Raw genomic sequence first — 18,360 nt, forward strand, 5'->3', positions numbered from 1 at the left:
ACACACACACACACAGTCTGCCTTGTACACATGGGCTTACAGTCTCTCTAACACACCAGTTCAGCGCTGATGCTGGCCTGTTTTTTTTTGTTTTTTTCCTCATTTCCAGCTGTAGGACAGCGTGCTCAATTACTGCTCTGATACACAGTCAAAATTTACAAACACTTTTAATTTATTTATTCTCGTTAATTAACCACAAGGTTGATTTCTTTTCTTTCTTTTTTTTTTTTGCGTTGAGATGATCCTACAACCCCTCTAAGGGCTCATTACTGTCTAAATCTCAGCATTAAAGGAATTTAAATTTGATATAAATCTTGTATTTTTGGAAAACTATTTTGGAGAACTTTACCATTCGGCAAAAACTTTACAATGCCAGTACCTTGATTACTGTTTGGCTTTTCACCTTATAAATATATCAGGAAAACACCAAATGTACATTAACATTTCTTCTCAAGCTATTTTTTTTTTACATAGTATATTCATGTGCATCAAAATGTATAACATTTAATTAAAAATATTAAAAAGCTCACTTTTAATAATCACATTTTTTTTAAAGACAAAACGTAAGCTTTGAATAGGAGTCATTAAAAGGTTTGCCCCAGTCTATACGAGTAATACAGAAATATATGATCTAATTATTTGTCAGTTATTCTTGGTTGTTCCATTATTTTTTTGTGGTTTATCAGTGACTTTTATGTGAGGCAACAAGTTGTATTCGGACTGCAGTTGAACTGCCAAACTACTGTTACCGGGAAGCTGTTTTGAATCTAAGAAGTTAGTTTTTTTGTTGTATATCATACAAAGTTTCCAAAAATCACACACAATAAATGTGAGAATTCATTATTGAATTTGCAAAAAAATAAATTTTGACAAAAGAAAGGCCTCACTTATATCATTTTTAAAGGAGCTTTCCGCTGCATTTCATGGTCCTCATCACAGAATTTGCTCAGTTGTCATCGCGTAACCAAATATTAGAAACATATATACACAAATATATCTAAATGATCACTTACGTCACCTAAGGACAACTGAGCAACTTTAACCACTAAAAAAAAAAGATCGCGAAATGTAGTTCAAATCTCCAGAGAAGCCAGTAAGTGGACCTTGAGTTGAGGAGATTTAATACTGCATCCCTATAACATAATTAACGAAAAATGGACGCAGGATTTAGTTATCATTGTACATTGTTAACCCTGTAGCTCCAGACATTTACCGAGGCTATAAATAAACGTGTTAACTTTTTAAGCCGTTATCAAACGACCTTACGCGGTGGTTAAGACTATAACCGCCACATAAATCAATCTTTTTCTCACAGTAAATGGGAGTTTTCCCATCTGTCGACAGGCGGGACATTCCCGCGCTGGTACCCAACGAACCCAACTGATCTGTCGCGGCGCATGCGCACCAGAAATTAAACAACGGGTTTGGCCCAATGCCAATTTGAATTGGAAAAAAAAGATCATTCAATCATGCGGCTGTTTTAGACTTTCCAAATGTTACCGGGCCAAATGAATCAAACTCTGATAGTGACGAGAGTCTTTTCACAAGGGTCGTGATGCATTTTATTTCATTTATTTACAATTTATGCACCGTTTTACAGCTGCAACAGTAGCAACGGCATAAGGCTATGGCTTCACCAGTGACGTAGGCAGGTGACGTCAGGGTCGCTGTAGTTATTCTCGCTGGTAGAAGAGGCAGACAAAAAGTTCTGCTCTGCAATTTTCATGACGCTGGCATCTGTAACACTTTTTTTTTTTTTTAATACAATGTGAATTAAATGTGGAAACATATTGCAGCCTCCAGATTTTAAAAAAATCTTTTTCTGTTTTAACCTTTTTCTGTACACCTTTTCTCCTTTAAGAATTCGATGACAGTACATGGAAAGACAAACCCATTTGAATGGGTGGTTGGAGGTGACAACTTACTGCAGCTGTCTTCACAGTATAGGTGGCCAATCGGGCCAACCGGCAGCTTGAATTGTTTCTTCCCACAGGCCTTTTTCACGGCACAGACATTTTGACTTGTGGTTGCAGGGTAAGCTCAGGTGTATTAATGACAGCTGCACTCCACTTCGGGAATTCCTGCGTTCGTGCACGTTAGTTCACCGTTATGGCTTACCAGACACTCAGCTGTCACATTGTGCTTTCCCTCGTGGCAAGTCAAAATTTCTGCCGTGGAAAAGGTCTGTTGCTGAAGGCCTTGAGGTCCTTAAGGAGGCCGATCTGGCATTTGCCAGATTTGCCAGTCTGAGATTTTTTTTTGCAGCTCCCTCTGGAGTCACAAGAGGATTTATACAACTGCCACACAGACCTGAAATCATTTCGATGTGTTAAATCGGCTCAATTTCCCCTTTTGAAGATTATTTTCAAACATATGATAACAGTTGTAATTATCTGCATTTTCTCAAAGTTCGGTGTTTTTTTTTCCGTCACAGGTGTACATATCTGATGGCATGCAGTATTTCACAGCATAATTTGAGGGGAACTTTGGTACAACTTTCTCAGGTTTGTGTTGGGGTGAGCGAGGGCTGCATCTTAAATGCATTCAAATTCAGAGGGTGTTGTGTTTTGGTTGACGGTGAAATAAACAGAGAGGGCAAAAAAAAAAAAAAAAAAATATTATTTTAGAAAGCACACTATTCAACAATATATATATATTTCCTGAAGCTAACCTGGATTGGATTTTGACAAGTCTGCTCAGGTGCGCAGTCTAATTCACAATCAGGACACCTGTAAACTGGAACCTGATTCATTAGTTCTGCAGTTGGCGCCGATTGCGTCAGAAAGGTGTTAAAGACAAACTGTCGTAATTTCTGAGCCCATATTTAAACGACCGCACGAACACATTACTCTGAATAACATCAGGGTTCAATGTCAAATGATTTTAGCTCATTAAAAAGTCATGTTTTGACCATGTGACTCGCATAGTAAATTATCTTTGTAAACCACACAGCTCGTGTTGTATTATTTGAAAACTCTTGTGAAAAACAGCTCGGCTATTCAGTCCTAAACATTATCTAGGGAAACGTGTTTTCTTCTTGACAGTAAATCCAACAAAATTCTGAAAAGAAAATGCTTTTTTTATTTATTTAACACCATATGTACATGTGTGTGCCACTGCACGTGTACAAGCATAAGCAAGTGTACATTACCCAGATGCCCTCTCACTCGGTGCAAGTGCAAAAGTACACAGCCAGAAGGCTGTTCTCTTTCTATGTGCAGATGAGTGGTCCAGAGAACAAGAAAGCACCACAGGGACAAAGAGCTTGTATCTCAACTGTGTGTCACTTTTTATTGGAACAGAAAGAGCAAGGAGGTCAATGGTACAAAAAAAAAAAAAAAAGAAGACGAGGGAAACGAATCGAGGGCGTGAGGGTTGGTAGTTACGCAGTGAGCGGTCACTTGGCGCCGAGGGTGAGCTTCTCCAGGTCATGGATGCCCTCCTTGTCAATCAAACGGACGGTGAAGGAGGGGAGATTCAGGATGAAGCGTTTGTTCAGCTGGAAGAGGGAGAAAGTGGGAAGACATTTTAACATTAAGGCACAAATAAACAGAAAGTAGAGCAGAAACAGGAAAATGAAGCAGCGTGGGAAAAAAAATAACATCTGCTGAGCTGAGCGCAATCTCCAGACAGCTCTTTAAAAAAACAAAAATTAAAGAATCACACAAATCTGCTGTTTATATGTTGTGAGTTTGTGTAAAGATTAAAAGTTTAGCCATGATGCACATTCCATTGAAAACCAATAAATAAAACAATGCTTCTCTCCTCCTGTGGTGCCTATATGAAAACTCGTGTAAATCTGGTACCTTAGACTATCCTGAAAAAATGTCAAGGGAGTGGAGTTACTATTTGAATGGCTGAACAACCTAATAAAGATCTACATGAAGTGCTTATTATTTATATTTTTATTTGCACTAATACAAAAGGAAGAATAGAACTACTTCAACTTCTTTAATGTCAATCCACCATATGACATACAGATGGATCGGAAAAACTGTTTCTCACAAAATAAATAGACTAAACAAGAAGAGCACAAATATGCCACAACAAAAAACAACAACAATAAAACAGACAACGTAATGCAAATATGGGTCCAATAGTGCAAAAGTTGAACTGACCTCCTCGATGCACTTCTTCAGCAGATCCACAGCCTCGTCTCGAGTCAGATCTACAACAACAAAACACGTGAATGTCAGTGAGCTGGAATAAGAAGGCACGAATTAGATTTAAATAGACTTTGAAAAACATCTTTACTTTACAGAGAAAAAGAGTAGATGCTGCAGTGTGGTTTCAAATAAAAAAAAAAAAGGATTGAAAGGTGCTTCATACAAGGTCACAGTTTACATTACAAACCTTGGACTAGACATAAAAACTGCTGTGTTGCTTCTTCTGTAATTATTATTGCGCCACAAGGTAAAATAATTTAATTTACAGTGCCTTGAGTCTGTGCCATGACCTAAGAATGAATCAGCTGCATAACCTCGGTGGTTGCATGCTCTACATACTTACATCATCCTCTTTATCTCTCTCCAGTCAGTCTCACAGGAACAAAGCGAAAAACAAAACAAAACACACACACACAAAAAAAAAACATGTAGAGACATTGCTCCGCACTGACCTGGTCTGTAGTGACGGTCAAGAATGGAAAGAGTGAGGAAGGCTCCGTAGCCGTGGGCAGCGAAGGGGGCCTTGGCGAGCGAAGACAGGTAGTCCATGTAGTAGAGACCCGGGCCGTCTGTGTCATCGTAGCCCGCCAGCAACAGGTTCACATGGTAAGGAGTCTGGAGACGGAGGGAAGGAGGGAGGGAGGGAGGGAAGGAGGGAGGGAAGGATTAATATTCAGATTTATAACAACTGAAAACAGGCCTCTGCATCATGTTTCGTTCTGAGCTACAGATTCATAAAATGATCATTCTTAATTTGGTAAAGTACAGTTTTTTGTTTTTATAATTGATTGTTACTAAAATAGTTGCCATGGTAACTTTTCAGAATTATTATTAATTTTTTTTTAGTGGGATCAACAGTAAACAAATAAACTAAATAACCACCACCAAAAAAAAAAAATCCACAACACCCAGATATCCCAAATTACAGCCATTAGTGTGGGTCAAATTCAAAAGATAGTGGATCCTACATTTCCCATGATGCACCACGTCTACTAAAAGCCTTTAACAGGTGTTCTCAGGCCGTGTTCCCACTGACAGAAGTCCTGAAAGGAGCCAGACTCATCGAGAAGGATCAAATATTTGCCATCTAATATATGTATACATGTATGAGTATCACAAATTGTTTTGTTTTTTTCTTTTACACAGACTGGACTTGCTGGATTTCTTCGTCGCCGGGAGCTCATTTCAAATGTTTTCTGTGTAAATCCGCAACTCAAGCCGAGCAGATATATTTCTTCGGACTCTGGAAATCTCCACCAGAAGCACTTAAGACGTTGCACGGCTGTTTTAAACAGGCCGGCTGGTATTTAATGAAAAATAAAAACGAAGTGCCCCCTTCAGAATCTGAAGAAATCTACTCTAAACGTCACATGAATGAGGGAAAAGACCTTCTGAAAAATGTAAACACGCCGCGTGCGGTTCACCGTCTGTCTTTAAATAGCGAATACTTTGCTTCAAATTAAAAGGCGCCAACGTTCCCACCGCCACGTCAATATTTTCGCCAGACCGCATCATCGGGCAGTTTGCGACATCCCGACTTCTCCCCCCGCTCGAAAAGTACAACTTCTTCCACAGAAATCGCTCCTCATTATCGACTCCCGATTTTTCGACTCGGCGCGGACGTGGAGTGACGCACGCGGCGGCGGCGGCATTAACACGACGCGAGCAGTCGTGTGAGAGACGAGCTGGAGAGCGACGGAGGCGGAGGAAAGGTGAAAGGGCGTCACAGGACAGAGGTGAGTGTGTGTGTTTGTAAGGCGGGGTGGGAGGGGGGGGGGGAGACTCAGGGTGTCACTGGCAGTGTGACATCTGCTGGGTGTCAGCACCCCCGACGCTCCCTCCCTCCCTCCCTCCCTCCCTCCCTCCCTCCTTCCCTCTTCATCCCTTCTTTCGCTCGCTCCTTCCTCCCTCCCCTCTCCGCCGCCTTCACCCTGTGCCCTGGAGTAGCGCCAGGGCTCATTAAAAACTTCTAAAGTCGTTTCTCTTGCTCTCCCCCCTCCCTCCCTCCCCCCTCTTCCCCTCTTTTCAAATTACATCTTTTACGCTTCCAGCCTCTTCTCCCTTCTCTTCCTCCAAAACACCAACTTTCTATCCTCGTTGTTGCGAGCTCCCGTTTCTCATTTAAAAAAAAAAAAAAAAAAAAAAAAAAAAAAAAAAAATCCCTTTAAAGCCAGACAATTTTTTTTTTTGGGGGGGGGGGGATTTCAAAACAAGTTACGGCCTAAATTCCTGACTGAGGTGGAAGCCTTTTGATTAAAATGCAAAATGCAACAAGAAAAATATAATATAGCGTTTCTCTTGTCGTGCAAGGAGGTAAATATGATTGAAATTACGCCAGGCGGGGTTGTGATCTGCACACCTGCCCTCTTATTTCAATTCATCTCTCAGCCGACCTGCTTATTTCTGTGACTTGTGTGTTCGCGCTGTGTTTGCCACGAGGGCAATGACGATCGCTGCGCTCCCCGGGGAGCAGGCTTTAGTGCGGGTGTGTGTGTGTGTGTGTGTGTTAACGATGGTTTTTGAACACACACACACACACACACACACACACACACACACACACACACACACACGTGAGAAAGAGAAACAGTGTTTGTGAGAGTGAACAATGGGTGTGAATCTCAGGATGAATATCTTAATGTGATGTGTGTGTGTTTACACGTGTGTGTGTGTGCTTTAACTCCTCTGTGAGCCTGCGATCACCCCAGTGGCGTCACCCCCCCCCCCCCCCCCCCCACCAGACAGCTGTCTCACTGGTTACAATGTAACAATAATACGGACTTGGCATCAAAATAACCTTCCCTCCCCTCCCCATGTCACCTCTGAGGGAACCAGGCACCTTGTTAACCCTGCCACCTGAACTCACCCGCGCTCACGTGCAAACAGTACACATCGCGTTTTAACCTCCCCCCCCCCCCCCCTCCCGCGACTCTCGCTCGCAGCCAAACAGGGCCACCGGGCGCGCCGCGAAACAAAAGCCGCACGTGGAAACCGACGCGCGAAACTAAAATAAACCCGGCTCCACCCGGTTTTAAGGAACAGTTGGATGTTTGGTAGAAACCCGGAGTTAGCAGCTGCTCAGCTCGGCACTCCGGATCGGAAGCGAAGGGGGAATAACACTTAAGAAAAGAAACGGTGGCCAAGATTTAGTCCCGACACGTAAACCCCACGACCCTTAAAAACGACAATATGTAGCTTTTACAATTTGGTCTGCGCAAACAAACAAGATGTCGCACGTTAACTGGGGGCACGACTATCTATTTTAATTATGGATAACTCATTTTTGTTTTTGTTTTTTTCTGATTGGTCGTTACACGTACATTCAGCCCGAGTGACGTCTGACCGACAGTCCAAAACACAAAAGTTATTCAATTTACGCTAATTTTAAAAAGGCGAGGAAAATCAGCAAATCGTCGTATTTAAAAAGCGGCCACCCGTGAAGCTCGACTGTTTTCTTTCGCCTCACCGAACAATTGATTGTCGCAGCTGCGGTGTTAATGAGTGAGCTTTCAAAAGGTGTTGGTGAGGCAGGTCTTCTTGCAACTGCACACAGCCAAGGCTAGCCGTTTCCACCCGTTTCCAGCCCTTTGTGCTGAGCTAAGTTAACCAGCTTCCGGCGGTAGCTTCATGTTTACAGACGAGGGACGAGAGACGAGGGACGAGGGACGAGGGACGAGACAGGGCCGTCGATCTTTCTCCTCCAACCGTCGGCGAGAAAGCAAAACTATTCGGAGCGCAAAAAAAACGTGACACCGAAAATCATCCCGAACTCCTTCAAACTTCCTCGTTCCAGCACCGCCTCCTTCCCGGCCTGCCATCTTACCACCCCGCCCACCTCCCCCCACCTCCCTATTTTCTGCACCCCCCCCCCTCCCCCGGCCATGTTCTCTTTATTGGCATTTCTCCTCAATCTGCTGTATTAATTGTTCATCTGTGCAGGAGCAAGGGAGCCGCGTGCAATATGGCGCCAGTAATTATTTGTGCCCGTTGTGTGCCCGTGCTCAAAAAAAAAATAGTTTTCAAACCCATACGGGGGGGGGGGGGCCAGCTGTAGATCAGCGCAGCGCCGAGGCTAACTGTTGCAGCGGCCTCACAAGAAAACTCTCCAAAAATAAAACAGCCCGAACTTTACAGACTTAAAAAAATAAATAAATAAATGTACCTCCTCAGTGGCAGATACACAAATCTGATGACTGCAAGGCTTTCAGGCTTCTACACAAATCTCTACACAAAAAAAAAAAATAAAGTCAAATATGATATTTATAAACCCTCCGCCTTCCCCGAGTTTTGTTGCATGTTGCACGAAGCCTCCCGCGTCCTCACGACCCTTCACTACCGCCACGCCGCTCTACCTGTCGATTCAAAAGTCTTATTAGTTTAATGTGTTTACTCTCCGTACGCAAATACGTTACGAGACACGAAGCAGGAAGGTAAAACAAACAAGAGGCAGGAGTTTTGTACATCCCCTAAAAACTTTGCAGTTGTTCTGCTCTGTGGTGGTTTTTAATGTGTATCATTACCGATATGCACGCAGCGCACCGGAGGCCTCAGGTGATTATGCTTACCGCTAGCTTTTCTTTTTTTTTTTTTTTCTTCTTCTTCTTCTTCTTCTTTGTCTCCTCTCTAAAGCTTGAGTGAATGCAGTACTCCAGAGGTTAGCGGAGTTGTTTTTGTGGACGGCAGGCTGGTGAGCGCACAGTCTTACGTGAACCGGATTTTTTTTTTTTTTGCTTACTCGGCGCTGACACGCTCTGCTGACTTTAAGCTAACTACACCTCCCGGAGGTCTGCAGTCACTGGGGTATGACATCTATCAGACTCAAGGACTCATCTGTAATTTATCCTGCAGGAATACGGCCATCAGAATTAACAATATACCACTGATTAATTTATCAGCCAGTGGATTTTTAACCTAGGGCTCTGGACATGGCGGTGGGATCACATTATATATATATATATATTTTTTTTTTTGGTGGGGTAAGAAGATGATTTAAGGATGGCAGGAAAAAAAAAAGAAAGAAAGTAGATCATTATCTCGTCTTTCTGTCTGGGCTAAACTTTAATCTGTGATGATTTAATCAGATTAATTAAAATAAATTCCAACATATGCAGCTCGTTCCCCAGACAAGAGCTGAGCGTAGTCTTAGACTAGGAGCGCTTTTCAACTGAGCTGCATGTAATTTTGTTTTAGTCTACGATGTGCCTGAATCCATGTCTGAGAAAGCGGTCTGCAGGGTCAAAGTTCACCTATAATGTACATCCTGCATGCTGGCAAGAGCTTTTGGACGATAACGGCAGCGGCGGAAAAGCTATCATCCGTTTCCTATTCAACATACTACATTACGAAGTTGTTGAGTTATTGTTCTGCAAAAACGTCTGCTTAACTATAACGATTTATTATTTGAAATCGTGAAGAGAATGAACGAGGAAAGATCAATTTCCAGCAGTTCTGATGACGGTATTATTTGTTTCAATAATTTTTTTTAAAGCCAAATTTTCGTGTTAAATTTTTTTTTTAAATGAATCACTATGAATGTAATATGCTTGAGTTGCGGGTCGTTACATTGGACTCTGTGAAACTTTACAGATCGAACAACGAGCGGACTCATTGAGAGAGAAATTAATCAACAATGATCTGGAGCTCTAAAGTCCCGACTACATTTGTTTGACACAGTCTTAATGCATTCGTTTTAAATAAATAATTATTGTCCCAAATAATAAATGGCAAGTCAAATTTAAAAATGCTAAATATCGAATTGTTGGTCACTTCTATTTGGTATTAACTCGTTGGCCAATTCAGCAGATGACCCCCCCCCCCCTCCCCCCGTTTCAAACTCAAATGGAAATGGACACATTACATATTCTACATACACGAAGAAAAAAAAAAATAACACCGTTAAAACCTGTTTATACAACATAATTTGCACATGTCCGTGTACTCTGGAGGTTGATGAATGTGAGAGGAGCATAGCTGCAGGAAGGTGTGGGATGCAGAGGAGAAAGTGCTATTGCTTCAGTTTCTGAGCACTCTTGAGAACGCAGCATTAGAAAAATCCTGCACTCATAAAACCAAATTCATAACCTTGAGGCACAAAAATAACGATACACTCGCAGCTTATGGCGGGGCATGAATATAAATATGATCCCGCACAACGCGTACAACCTTGACAGAACGAGACGATGGTGATCCTATAGGTTCCTCTGTGTGCATGCGTGTTGTATTTGTTGACTCCTACTCGTTCTCACACTCCAGTCTGTGCGGTGTTGTCTACTGGGCCTGGCTGTTTCCCCCTGGGACCTCCGCTCCTCCTCCTCCTCCTCCTCCTCCTCCTCCTGCTCTACCCCTATCCCCCGTTCGATGTGTCCCACATTCCCTTCTCTGCCGCACTAATTGTTTTTTGTAATTATTTTCACCCTTCTGCTATTGTGACAGGCAACGGGTGCACTACTCTTAACAAATTAGCACACGAGATACGACGCACGGGGAAGCGGAGATGTCTTGAGCGGAAGGCGTTGCACCTAAAAACACACGAGCACAAAAGCATGAACTACATGCTACGAGTTAAAACGAATTAACCGATCAGTCAATCAGCGGAAAAATGAAAATTTTGCTTGAGTTTTAATTTAAAAAAAAAAAAAAGTAAGCAAAAACACCAAATGTAATCCAGTTCCAGCTATTTCGATTTTGAAATGTCTGTCAGACAAGTAAGTCGTCCGAGGACATCATCTATGGCTGTGGGAACTTCTGATGGACATTTTATGAGTGAGACAATTGATTTGATTAGTATAGAAGGACAAAAGGCGTTTCCTGATCACAACACTGATCGACAAAGTCTCCTATTCATCAAGATGTTTGGCTTCTTCTATTCTAGGTTAAAGGTTTGTGTCTATATCACAGGTCCAAAGACAGAGGAAGTTGTATGCCGTAAAGATGGTAAAGCCCTTTAAGACCAATTTGTAAGCCTGACTAATTGATCAGTTTACTGATTTTAGTGAACGCTATCGGCCGGTCACTGATATATATTGGTATCGGCATACATGTTATTTATAATTATAACATTCCCAGTGAAGTTCACTAGGAAGAAAACAGTTTATTGTTAAACTGTAAAATACCCTGCCTCCGTTACATATCTTCGGGATAAGTGTTTCATAACCGCATTTCAGATCGTATACCAATATTGTATTTTTCTTTTACTCCTTAACATTTGTATATTTGTGTTAATTCCAAAAATTCCAGTATCGGTTGAGATCTATTGTGTTAAACTACCGGTCCCTATAAATATATTTAAAAAAAATCTTTACTTTTAACTGAAACATTTCACATTACAAAACAAGTTCACCTTAAGGAAACAAACGCACATATGAGCAGCAGATCAAGTTAATCTGCTGGCTAGCAAATCCCAGTTTAAATAAGTAATGAAGAAACATTCTGCCTCTTTTTTCATGGTTTGTTTGGTAAAATTTTGGTATTGAAATACTGAAGGTCGAACAAACAGTGCTCTAATAATACATTTAATAATACATCCAGGAGGACCTGTGCAGTCAGGGTGGGCGGTAGGGCTGCAGGCTCAGATGTTGTCATGAAATATCCAATGGTGAGACCTCAGTACCGTTCGCAACAAGCTGACAAATGTACCTGGCTCTGTCAAAATCTATCTGCCCGTTTAACTTAGATGTCTCGAGCTGATAATGACAGAAACGCATGTATAATTACAAGAGGGACTTAATTCCCAGCTGAACTTCAGTGTAGCACAACTTCTCTAAAGCCATCACAACCTCGTCACGTCACCACGACAACCGTGGTCTCTATTAGACCGTCTTCATTTTCTATTTTAGCAACAAGAAAAAAAAAAGAAAAAAAGAACGTGAAGCAGAAACTAAAAGACATTTTTACATTGGACGAGTAAACCTACCACATATGGTTACTCTGACTTTAACTTACTGGAATTAGTTGGTGATTTTATCATTTGTACCCTGAAGCTAAATGAGATTGCAAATGCTGGCGGAGGAATGTAATAAATTTAAAATAGAAATTAAAATATTTATAGGCATGTTCGCTCATTACTCCAGGATGAATATTCTTAATTCCGAGGGTGACCACTGGTACATGGGATTAATTAGCTACTGTTAACTGAGAAAATATACAAAGATACCGGTGTTGAAAGTCTTTACAGCTGATATGAAAAGATACACACAGGTAAAAGTACACTAGCTGGAGCAGGTCAGAGAATACATGGCAACACAAAATGCCTTTGCAAGTTGAATTTAAGTTTGTCGGGACACTGCAAGCCTGATTTCTGTGAATATCAATGTCTGGTTTTATATTAAAAGGATCAGTTGCCGACAATCATACATGACACGAGCACAAGACATTGTTAAGAATAACAGGAAAACAATGTGTTGCATTATTTTTCTGACCGACTTCAGAGTTGTTGTTTTTTTTTGACAAGTATTACTTACTGTAAAAATGATGGTAAAATGTGTGATTTGTGAAGATTACTTTGTAAAAACAATTTGTAATGTATAACAAGAGAATTTACACCTAATTATTAATCAAAAACCTGTTGCCATTATTACACTGGATATAAACTGTGAGGACCCTAACATACAAAAAAAATATAATTTCTTTATGCTCCAGAGTATGAGGCTCAAAAAAGAAAAATTGCTATTTTAGTTATGATTATAGTCATCATACTGTTCACAGCAGCCAATTAAAATGTTTTCCAAGTAAACAATACTCACGCGATAAAGGCTATGACCACTGCTTTATAGGAAGTCTGAGCGGGCTCACCGTAACAAAAAACAACTAAAATAACCATTACTAGAAAAAAAAATTCAAATCAACGTGTCAAGTAAAGCGAGGTCAAATAAAACATCTCCTTCATTTTGTTACATGGTCTTTTACTCCCCTTGTCTACAAAACTCATGCTTTTTTTTTTTTTAAAGCATCATTTTATTTGCGAGTCTAAAACAGGTCACTACAGTGTCACTGTTCAATTTCTATGGGATGTGAGAACAGGACAAAAAAAATAAATAACCGCAAACATGAGACTGAGGTTGTGATGGTTTAATCGAAACACAACTCTTTCTTCCACAAATAAACAGCAAGGAGTTGATTCCATCACCTCGTATAATATCTAAACTATTAACCTTCCTATAAAATTATATAATACGTGTATGTGTGAATTATGTCGCAAACAGGTGTGTCGTCATCATCATTGGAAAACCACGATTTGTCGTATTTACTGTGCCCAAAAAGCTGGTTTGCAACCCAGTTAAACATACTTTGATGTTTTTTTCTTTTGAAAATAACGAATACATCTTGAAGTTCACGTGGCTTTAAAATTTAAAAAAAAAAAACGAATGAATTCTCATAATAAATACTAACTTTTAGGATATTCTCTTCAGTAAGGATGAAATTGAAAAGGACAGCACTTTGTATAAACGAGGATAGTTACCCGGCTGCGCAGGTAGTCTGCGAGGTTCTTCCGCGTGAAGTTCGCTGCCGCTGCCGGACTGAGTTCGTAACCTAAGAAAAGATGAGATGGGGGGAAACTGTACCCATCAGACTCAAAGTTTTGGGTGTATTCTTCTTTATGGAGTGCATTTGACCTCCCAGGGAGACTCTGGATTAAATGTGGGAACCTCTGAGGAAGAGGTCCCGGTGAGGTCCTCACCGTTCCTCATTTTGTAGAGCTGGACGTTCTTCTGGATGTACTCTGCAAACTGCACCGTGTCCCCGGCCTCTCCAACACAGAGCAGCAAAATCTTCTCACTCAGCTTGAACATCTTGTCATAGTCTGGGAAAAACAACAACAACAACACATAAAAGAACAAATATTCATGATTTAAAAAAACAAAAAAAAGTACTTTCACTTTCACTGTCAGAAGGCTGACGCTAAATTTAATTATTTAAGAACTATATAAAATAACTGATTGAGTCAGAGTGGGTTAACACGTTGATTATACAGGTGTCACGTGCCTTTATAGATTATATAGAGAGAAATATCTCAACTCTAACAAAGATTTATTCGCTACCATTAGCCTCACTAGCTCAAGTTACTTCCACAACGTGCGAGTACATTGCGATAATGGGGGTAAATAGCAGGTCGGTATATTGCAAGAAGAAGCTTTAAGCGCTGCTTAATGGTCGCGAAAGTCGGTTTTAACCGGAACAAGAACTCTAAAAAAACAAACACACGATAACACATTTTTTTTGGTTAAATCAACGGTTCCGGTGGCTAATGCTAAGCTAATGCGTTGTCATACCGTGTTTCATCTGGATGATGCTGCTGGCGGCGACATTATCGGAGGCGACGAGGACGAAATCCTGCCCCTGTATCCCGATTAAATATTCCATTCTGCAGAACACGTACGAGCAGAAATGGTTGTGAGATAGTCGGCAGAAGCAGACGTTTGTGAAGCCCGGTCTGTTCGGATTACACAGCAAAAGTTTTGAGAGAGAGAGAGAGATGTCGCAGTACGTTCGACGTCACCGGAAAACAACCGTGTCGTGTTTTCTGCGCGACTCTGGCGGGCAAATTGAACGGAGCTGCTGTTGCCGCTGTTGTGAAATCCGCCGCGTCGATTGCTAAGTAGATATCAAAGAAAACTAATTCGTTGTTTGACGATTTAAAGTTTAGTACGAGCGAAGGTACGTCTCGCGGCATCATGACGGAGTCCGACAACTTGAACGGCCCGCGGAGGCGACGGTCGCCGCGGTTGAGTTCTCCACGAGCCGCCGTCGAAAGCGACAACAAAATGGCGTTTGTTGCCGTTAAACGCTCCATCGCGGTGAGGAAAATAGCGCCCAGAAAAACAGCAGCGCCGTCGGAACACAACAAGGAGAACACACCGAAGCGGGGAAAAGCCGAAGGTCTCCACTCCTGGCACTGTTCAGGGAGGAGGGGGCTCCTCCTCGGCCAAGAAGAACAAGAAGAAGGCCGTCCTGCCCTCACCGATCCTCCCCTCCACACCGCCGCCGCCTTCTCAGCCTCAGCGGCCGGCAGAACACCCAGAGGACGCCGTGTGGTCCCAGAAAGTGCGCCGGTCCTACAGCAGGCTCGGCGACAAGTCACTCAGCAGCCCCGACTCCCGTGACAATTTCTTCGGCTTTGAGAAGATGAACACCCCCGAGGTGGGGGGCCGGAGAGGCGGGCAGTCCCGGACGAACCTGGAGGTTTCTGGGTCCTTGTTTGGCCTGAACTCGTTTGCGTCGCTGCTTGAGGCCGACGACGGTGCTTCGGCTTTCCCCGAACCGGACCCAAACATTCCCGGAGTGGCCGTGGCGAAGGAGAGGAGGAGGAGGAGGAGGAAAGTCCAGCAGATGGACACCACGGAGCTGAACGCTCTGGCTGCAAAGATGAACGCGGAGTTTGAGGAGGCGGAGGAGTTTGAGTTGATCGTGGAGTAAAAGTTGTGACTACTTTTTTTTCCAAAAGCATGTTTGTCTTGTCAACACACGTGCTGAAAAACACCGACTCTGGCAGGACAACAAGCTCAAAACATTTGTTATATACTTCCACTTCTTTTTATTGTAAAGTTTTGATTGTTTAGTTTTAGAAGTATAAATGCTCATAATGTGCTTGTTAATGCCATAATGTGGAGGTTTAAAGTCATATTGTAGGTTTTATTTAAAAAAAACAAAAAAAAAATCCCAAGTAGTTATACAAGTTTTGCCAAACGCGTTATTATTTTCCACATTAATTGATATGTTCATGCAGTTTTTGTTTAAAGTTGAATTTGTAATGACAAAACTGCATTTACCAAGTTTGTTTTTTTTTTGTAAAGGGACTTTAATTGACCTAATTGTAGTCACAAATTGGATGATTGTGCCGTTTTTATAACATAAGGAAGCTTTGTGTTGTAAACTTTGAAGCCAGAATTGTAGGATCTGGAAGCTATGAGGGGGCTTTTAAAAAAAAAAAAAATATATATATATATCAGGAGACTCTACCTAAACTGAATTGTCATTTTTCATGACTGTTTGTTATATGATGATTGCATGAAAACAACAGAGTTGGCAGTAATTCAAAAGTCTGTAACCCGGACATTTCCCTTTTTAATTATGTGTTTATATCCACATTTAACTGACTTTAGAAATTCAGAATAAGACGTTAAGAAAGAACCTATCGGCGTTGACTCTTTTCTCACCTTCCTCTCTGAAAGGAGCAGTGCACAGGATTTAGTGGCATTTTCCCTCTCCGCACGAACGTCCCCTTCCAGGTGCGTAAGAGGTGGCTGCGAAAAATGTGAAAGGCCCTCTCCAGAGGCCGTGTGGGAACATGGCGGTGCAGCCTGTCCGTGGAGGATGACCTGCCTCCCATGTAGATATGACGGGCTCATTCTAACGAAAACACAATAACTATTAGTTGCGGGCGATTACACGCTAATCAAACACGGTAATGAGTATTATATTCCATTTCTGCCCGTCGATCCTCCTACATCCCGGACACTGAACCTTTGAACGCAAAAAGAAAATCTTTTTTTTTTTTTTACATTTTCTTGAAAATCCATGTGAATAAATGCTGAACGACTTAATTAATCAGATGTCCTTGTAGATTGTTTCGGTCAAAATATGATCCTTCCTTTTTGCCAAAAACAGCACGTTTTTGAGATTTTGTCACTTTTCATGAAATAGCTTTGGTGATGCCAATTTAAATGAATCACCAGAATGATAACCTTAGCGTCGCATTCGTCGCACTATTGTGAGATTTTTGTGGGGTGACGGCATTCACGAAACTACTTTTGAACTACGTTAGCCTGCACGAGTCCTAACAAGGTACCAGCCAAGCATATTAAATGCACGGCGGCGGTGCTTATAATGAGGCGGACTGAGTAAGTGGGTGGGCAGGCTATCTTGATTTAATGAGAACGGCGGACAAGTAAAACACTTTCCTCTAGAGCCTCTTAAAGGAGCGTCGTGTAATTTACACTAACGAGCAGGGAGGGCTGAAGCTTCTTAGATCACCTGTCAGGGTGGTTTATTGATTTATTCAACCCCACAATTAACGCATTGACACACAGACGTCTGCGTACAGAGCTGGAGAGATCTCGCTTTTGATGAAAATGACGTGAATCCACGACCGTCACAGTCGCCAGGTCGCAACCGGACAGATCACCGGTGGGAGGTTTTACGCAGACGAGTTAGTTCTCTCTGACTCAAATGAGGAAATTCTTTTGGCACAACGGTATTTTGTCCCTCCATTGGAATTTGAAATATTTTTGTTGGCTTATTTACAGCTTGAAACATTCGAAGCAGCACCGCGGCTCACGTACTATCAGACAAACTCATGCTTGATGTATTTTTCCCGTTTTCCGGTAAAATAATATAAATGTCATCACGAAGGCCGGAGAGCCCCCGAGTACTTAAAACTGTCATGTCATCAAAGCTGGCATAGAAGGCCGGCTCAGTCTTCTTTAGTTAATCAGTGTCTCTGATTTACGCCAAAAATTTGGCGATTTTAGACTAGTTTATTTAACCTTGTTCGACTGATTGAGTTTAGATTAGGGCTACAAATTATGATTATTTTCATTGATTCATCTGTCATTTATTTTCTTGCTTAATCAATTAATCAATTTAAATTGTCGAGACCGACAGTTCACAACCACAATTATTACCACAGAGGACTAAAGAAACCAGAAAACTCACATTTAAGAATCTGTAATCAGAAATTTTGGATTTTGTGAATAAAAAAAAAAATACACAAAATAATGAATCAATTATCAAAATAGTGGACAATTAACATTTGATCTGGCAACTAACCGATCGCTAATCATTCCAGCTCGAGTTTAGACAACTTATTGAACTTGAAAACTTTAGGGGTGTTGCATATTTTAATATTTTATAAGCGTAGGGGAAAGAAAATAGTTTTGTTTATCTGTAATGAAACTTTGTAAACTGCACAGTTGTTAAACATTTTCAGACATTTGCAAACTCTAGTGGCAACTGCATCTCTGTTATTTACTGTCAGCATGAGATTTAGGAGTCACGGCTGTGTTGTTGCAGGATCTGGGAGACCCTGATACTGTATCTGTCAATAAATACAGAGCGACTCAAGCTTTAACAGCATAGTATTGTAGGGAATCGTGATAAATAAACTCCCGACGATCTTTATTTGAATCTAAAGAGGTGATCCACACTGTTGCTCAGGATGCTGACAAGTACATCTGCATCTGAACCAAATAAAAAAATA

The 18,360-nt window shown here is 41.5% G+C and overlaps 2 protein-coding genes across 2 annotated transcripts; one reads left to right on the plus strand and one right to left on the minus strand.

Moving 5' to 3' along the window:
• Nucleotides 1-3,265: 3,265 nt before the first annotated feature.
• Nucleotides 3,266-14,652, minus strand: psmb2 (proteasome 20S subunit beta 2). The gene is made up of 6 exons (XM_069176633.1): nucleotides 14,435-14,652; nucleotides 13,843-13,965; nucleotides 13,624-13,694; nucleotides 4,619-4,781; nucleotides 4,119-4,168; nucleotides 3,266-3,499 (listed from the first exon to the last, which is right to left on the minus strand). Exons 1-6 carry the CDS (start codon nucleotides 14,523-14,525, stop codon nucleotides 3,398-3,400), a joined length of 600 nt encoding a protein of 199 aa, XP_069032734.1. The 5' UTR covers nucleotides 14,526-14,652; the 3' UTR covers nucleotides 3,266-3,397.
• On the plus strand, nucleotides 14,633-18,360 carry cdca5 (cell division cycle associated 5). The gene is given in 2 exon segments (XM_069176632.1): nucleotides 14,633-15,027; nucleotides 15,029-18,360. Coding segments are annotated over 2 exon segments (741 nt in total). The 5' UTR covers nucleotides 14,633-14,836; the 3' UTR covers nucleotides 15,579-18,360.

This window comes from Embiotoca jacksoni, unplaced genomic scaffold (assembly GCF_022577435.1).
Source record: "Embiotoca jacksoni isolate LCO1_2020_lvr unplaced genomic scaffold, fEmbJac1.0.p SCAF_7, whole genome shotgun sequence".
Lineage (NCBI taxonomy): Eukaryota > Metazoa > Chordata > Actinopteri > Embiotocidae > Embiotoca > Embiotoca jacksoni.

Bases quoted from the DNA above. Each gene is read 5' to 3' on its own strand.
- psmb2 (XM_069176633.1), bottom strand. From the start codon at position 14,525: ATGGAATATTTAATCGGGATACAGGGGCAGGATTTCGTCCTCGTCGCC. The intron at 4,782-13,623 runs GTAACTATCCTC...CTCCGTCTCCAG, and splicing joins CAGACTACCTGCGCAGCCGG to ACTCCTTACCATGTGAACCT. The intron at 3,500-4,118 runs GTCAGTTCAACT...TCCCTCTTCCAG, and splicing joins TGAAGAAGTGCATCGAGGAG to CTGAACAAACGCTTCATCCT.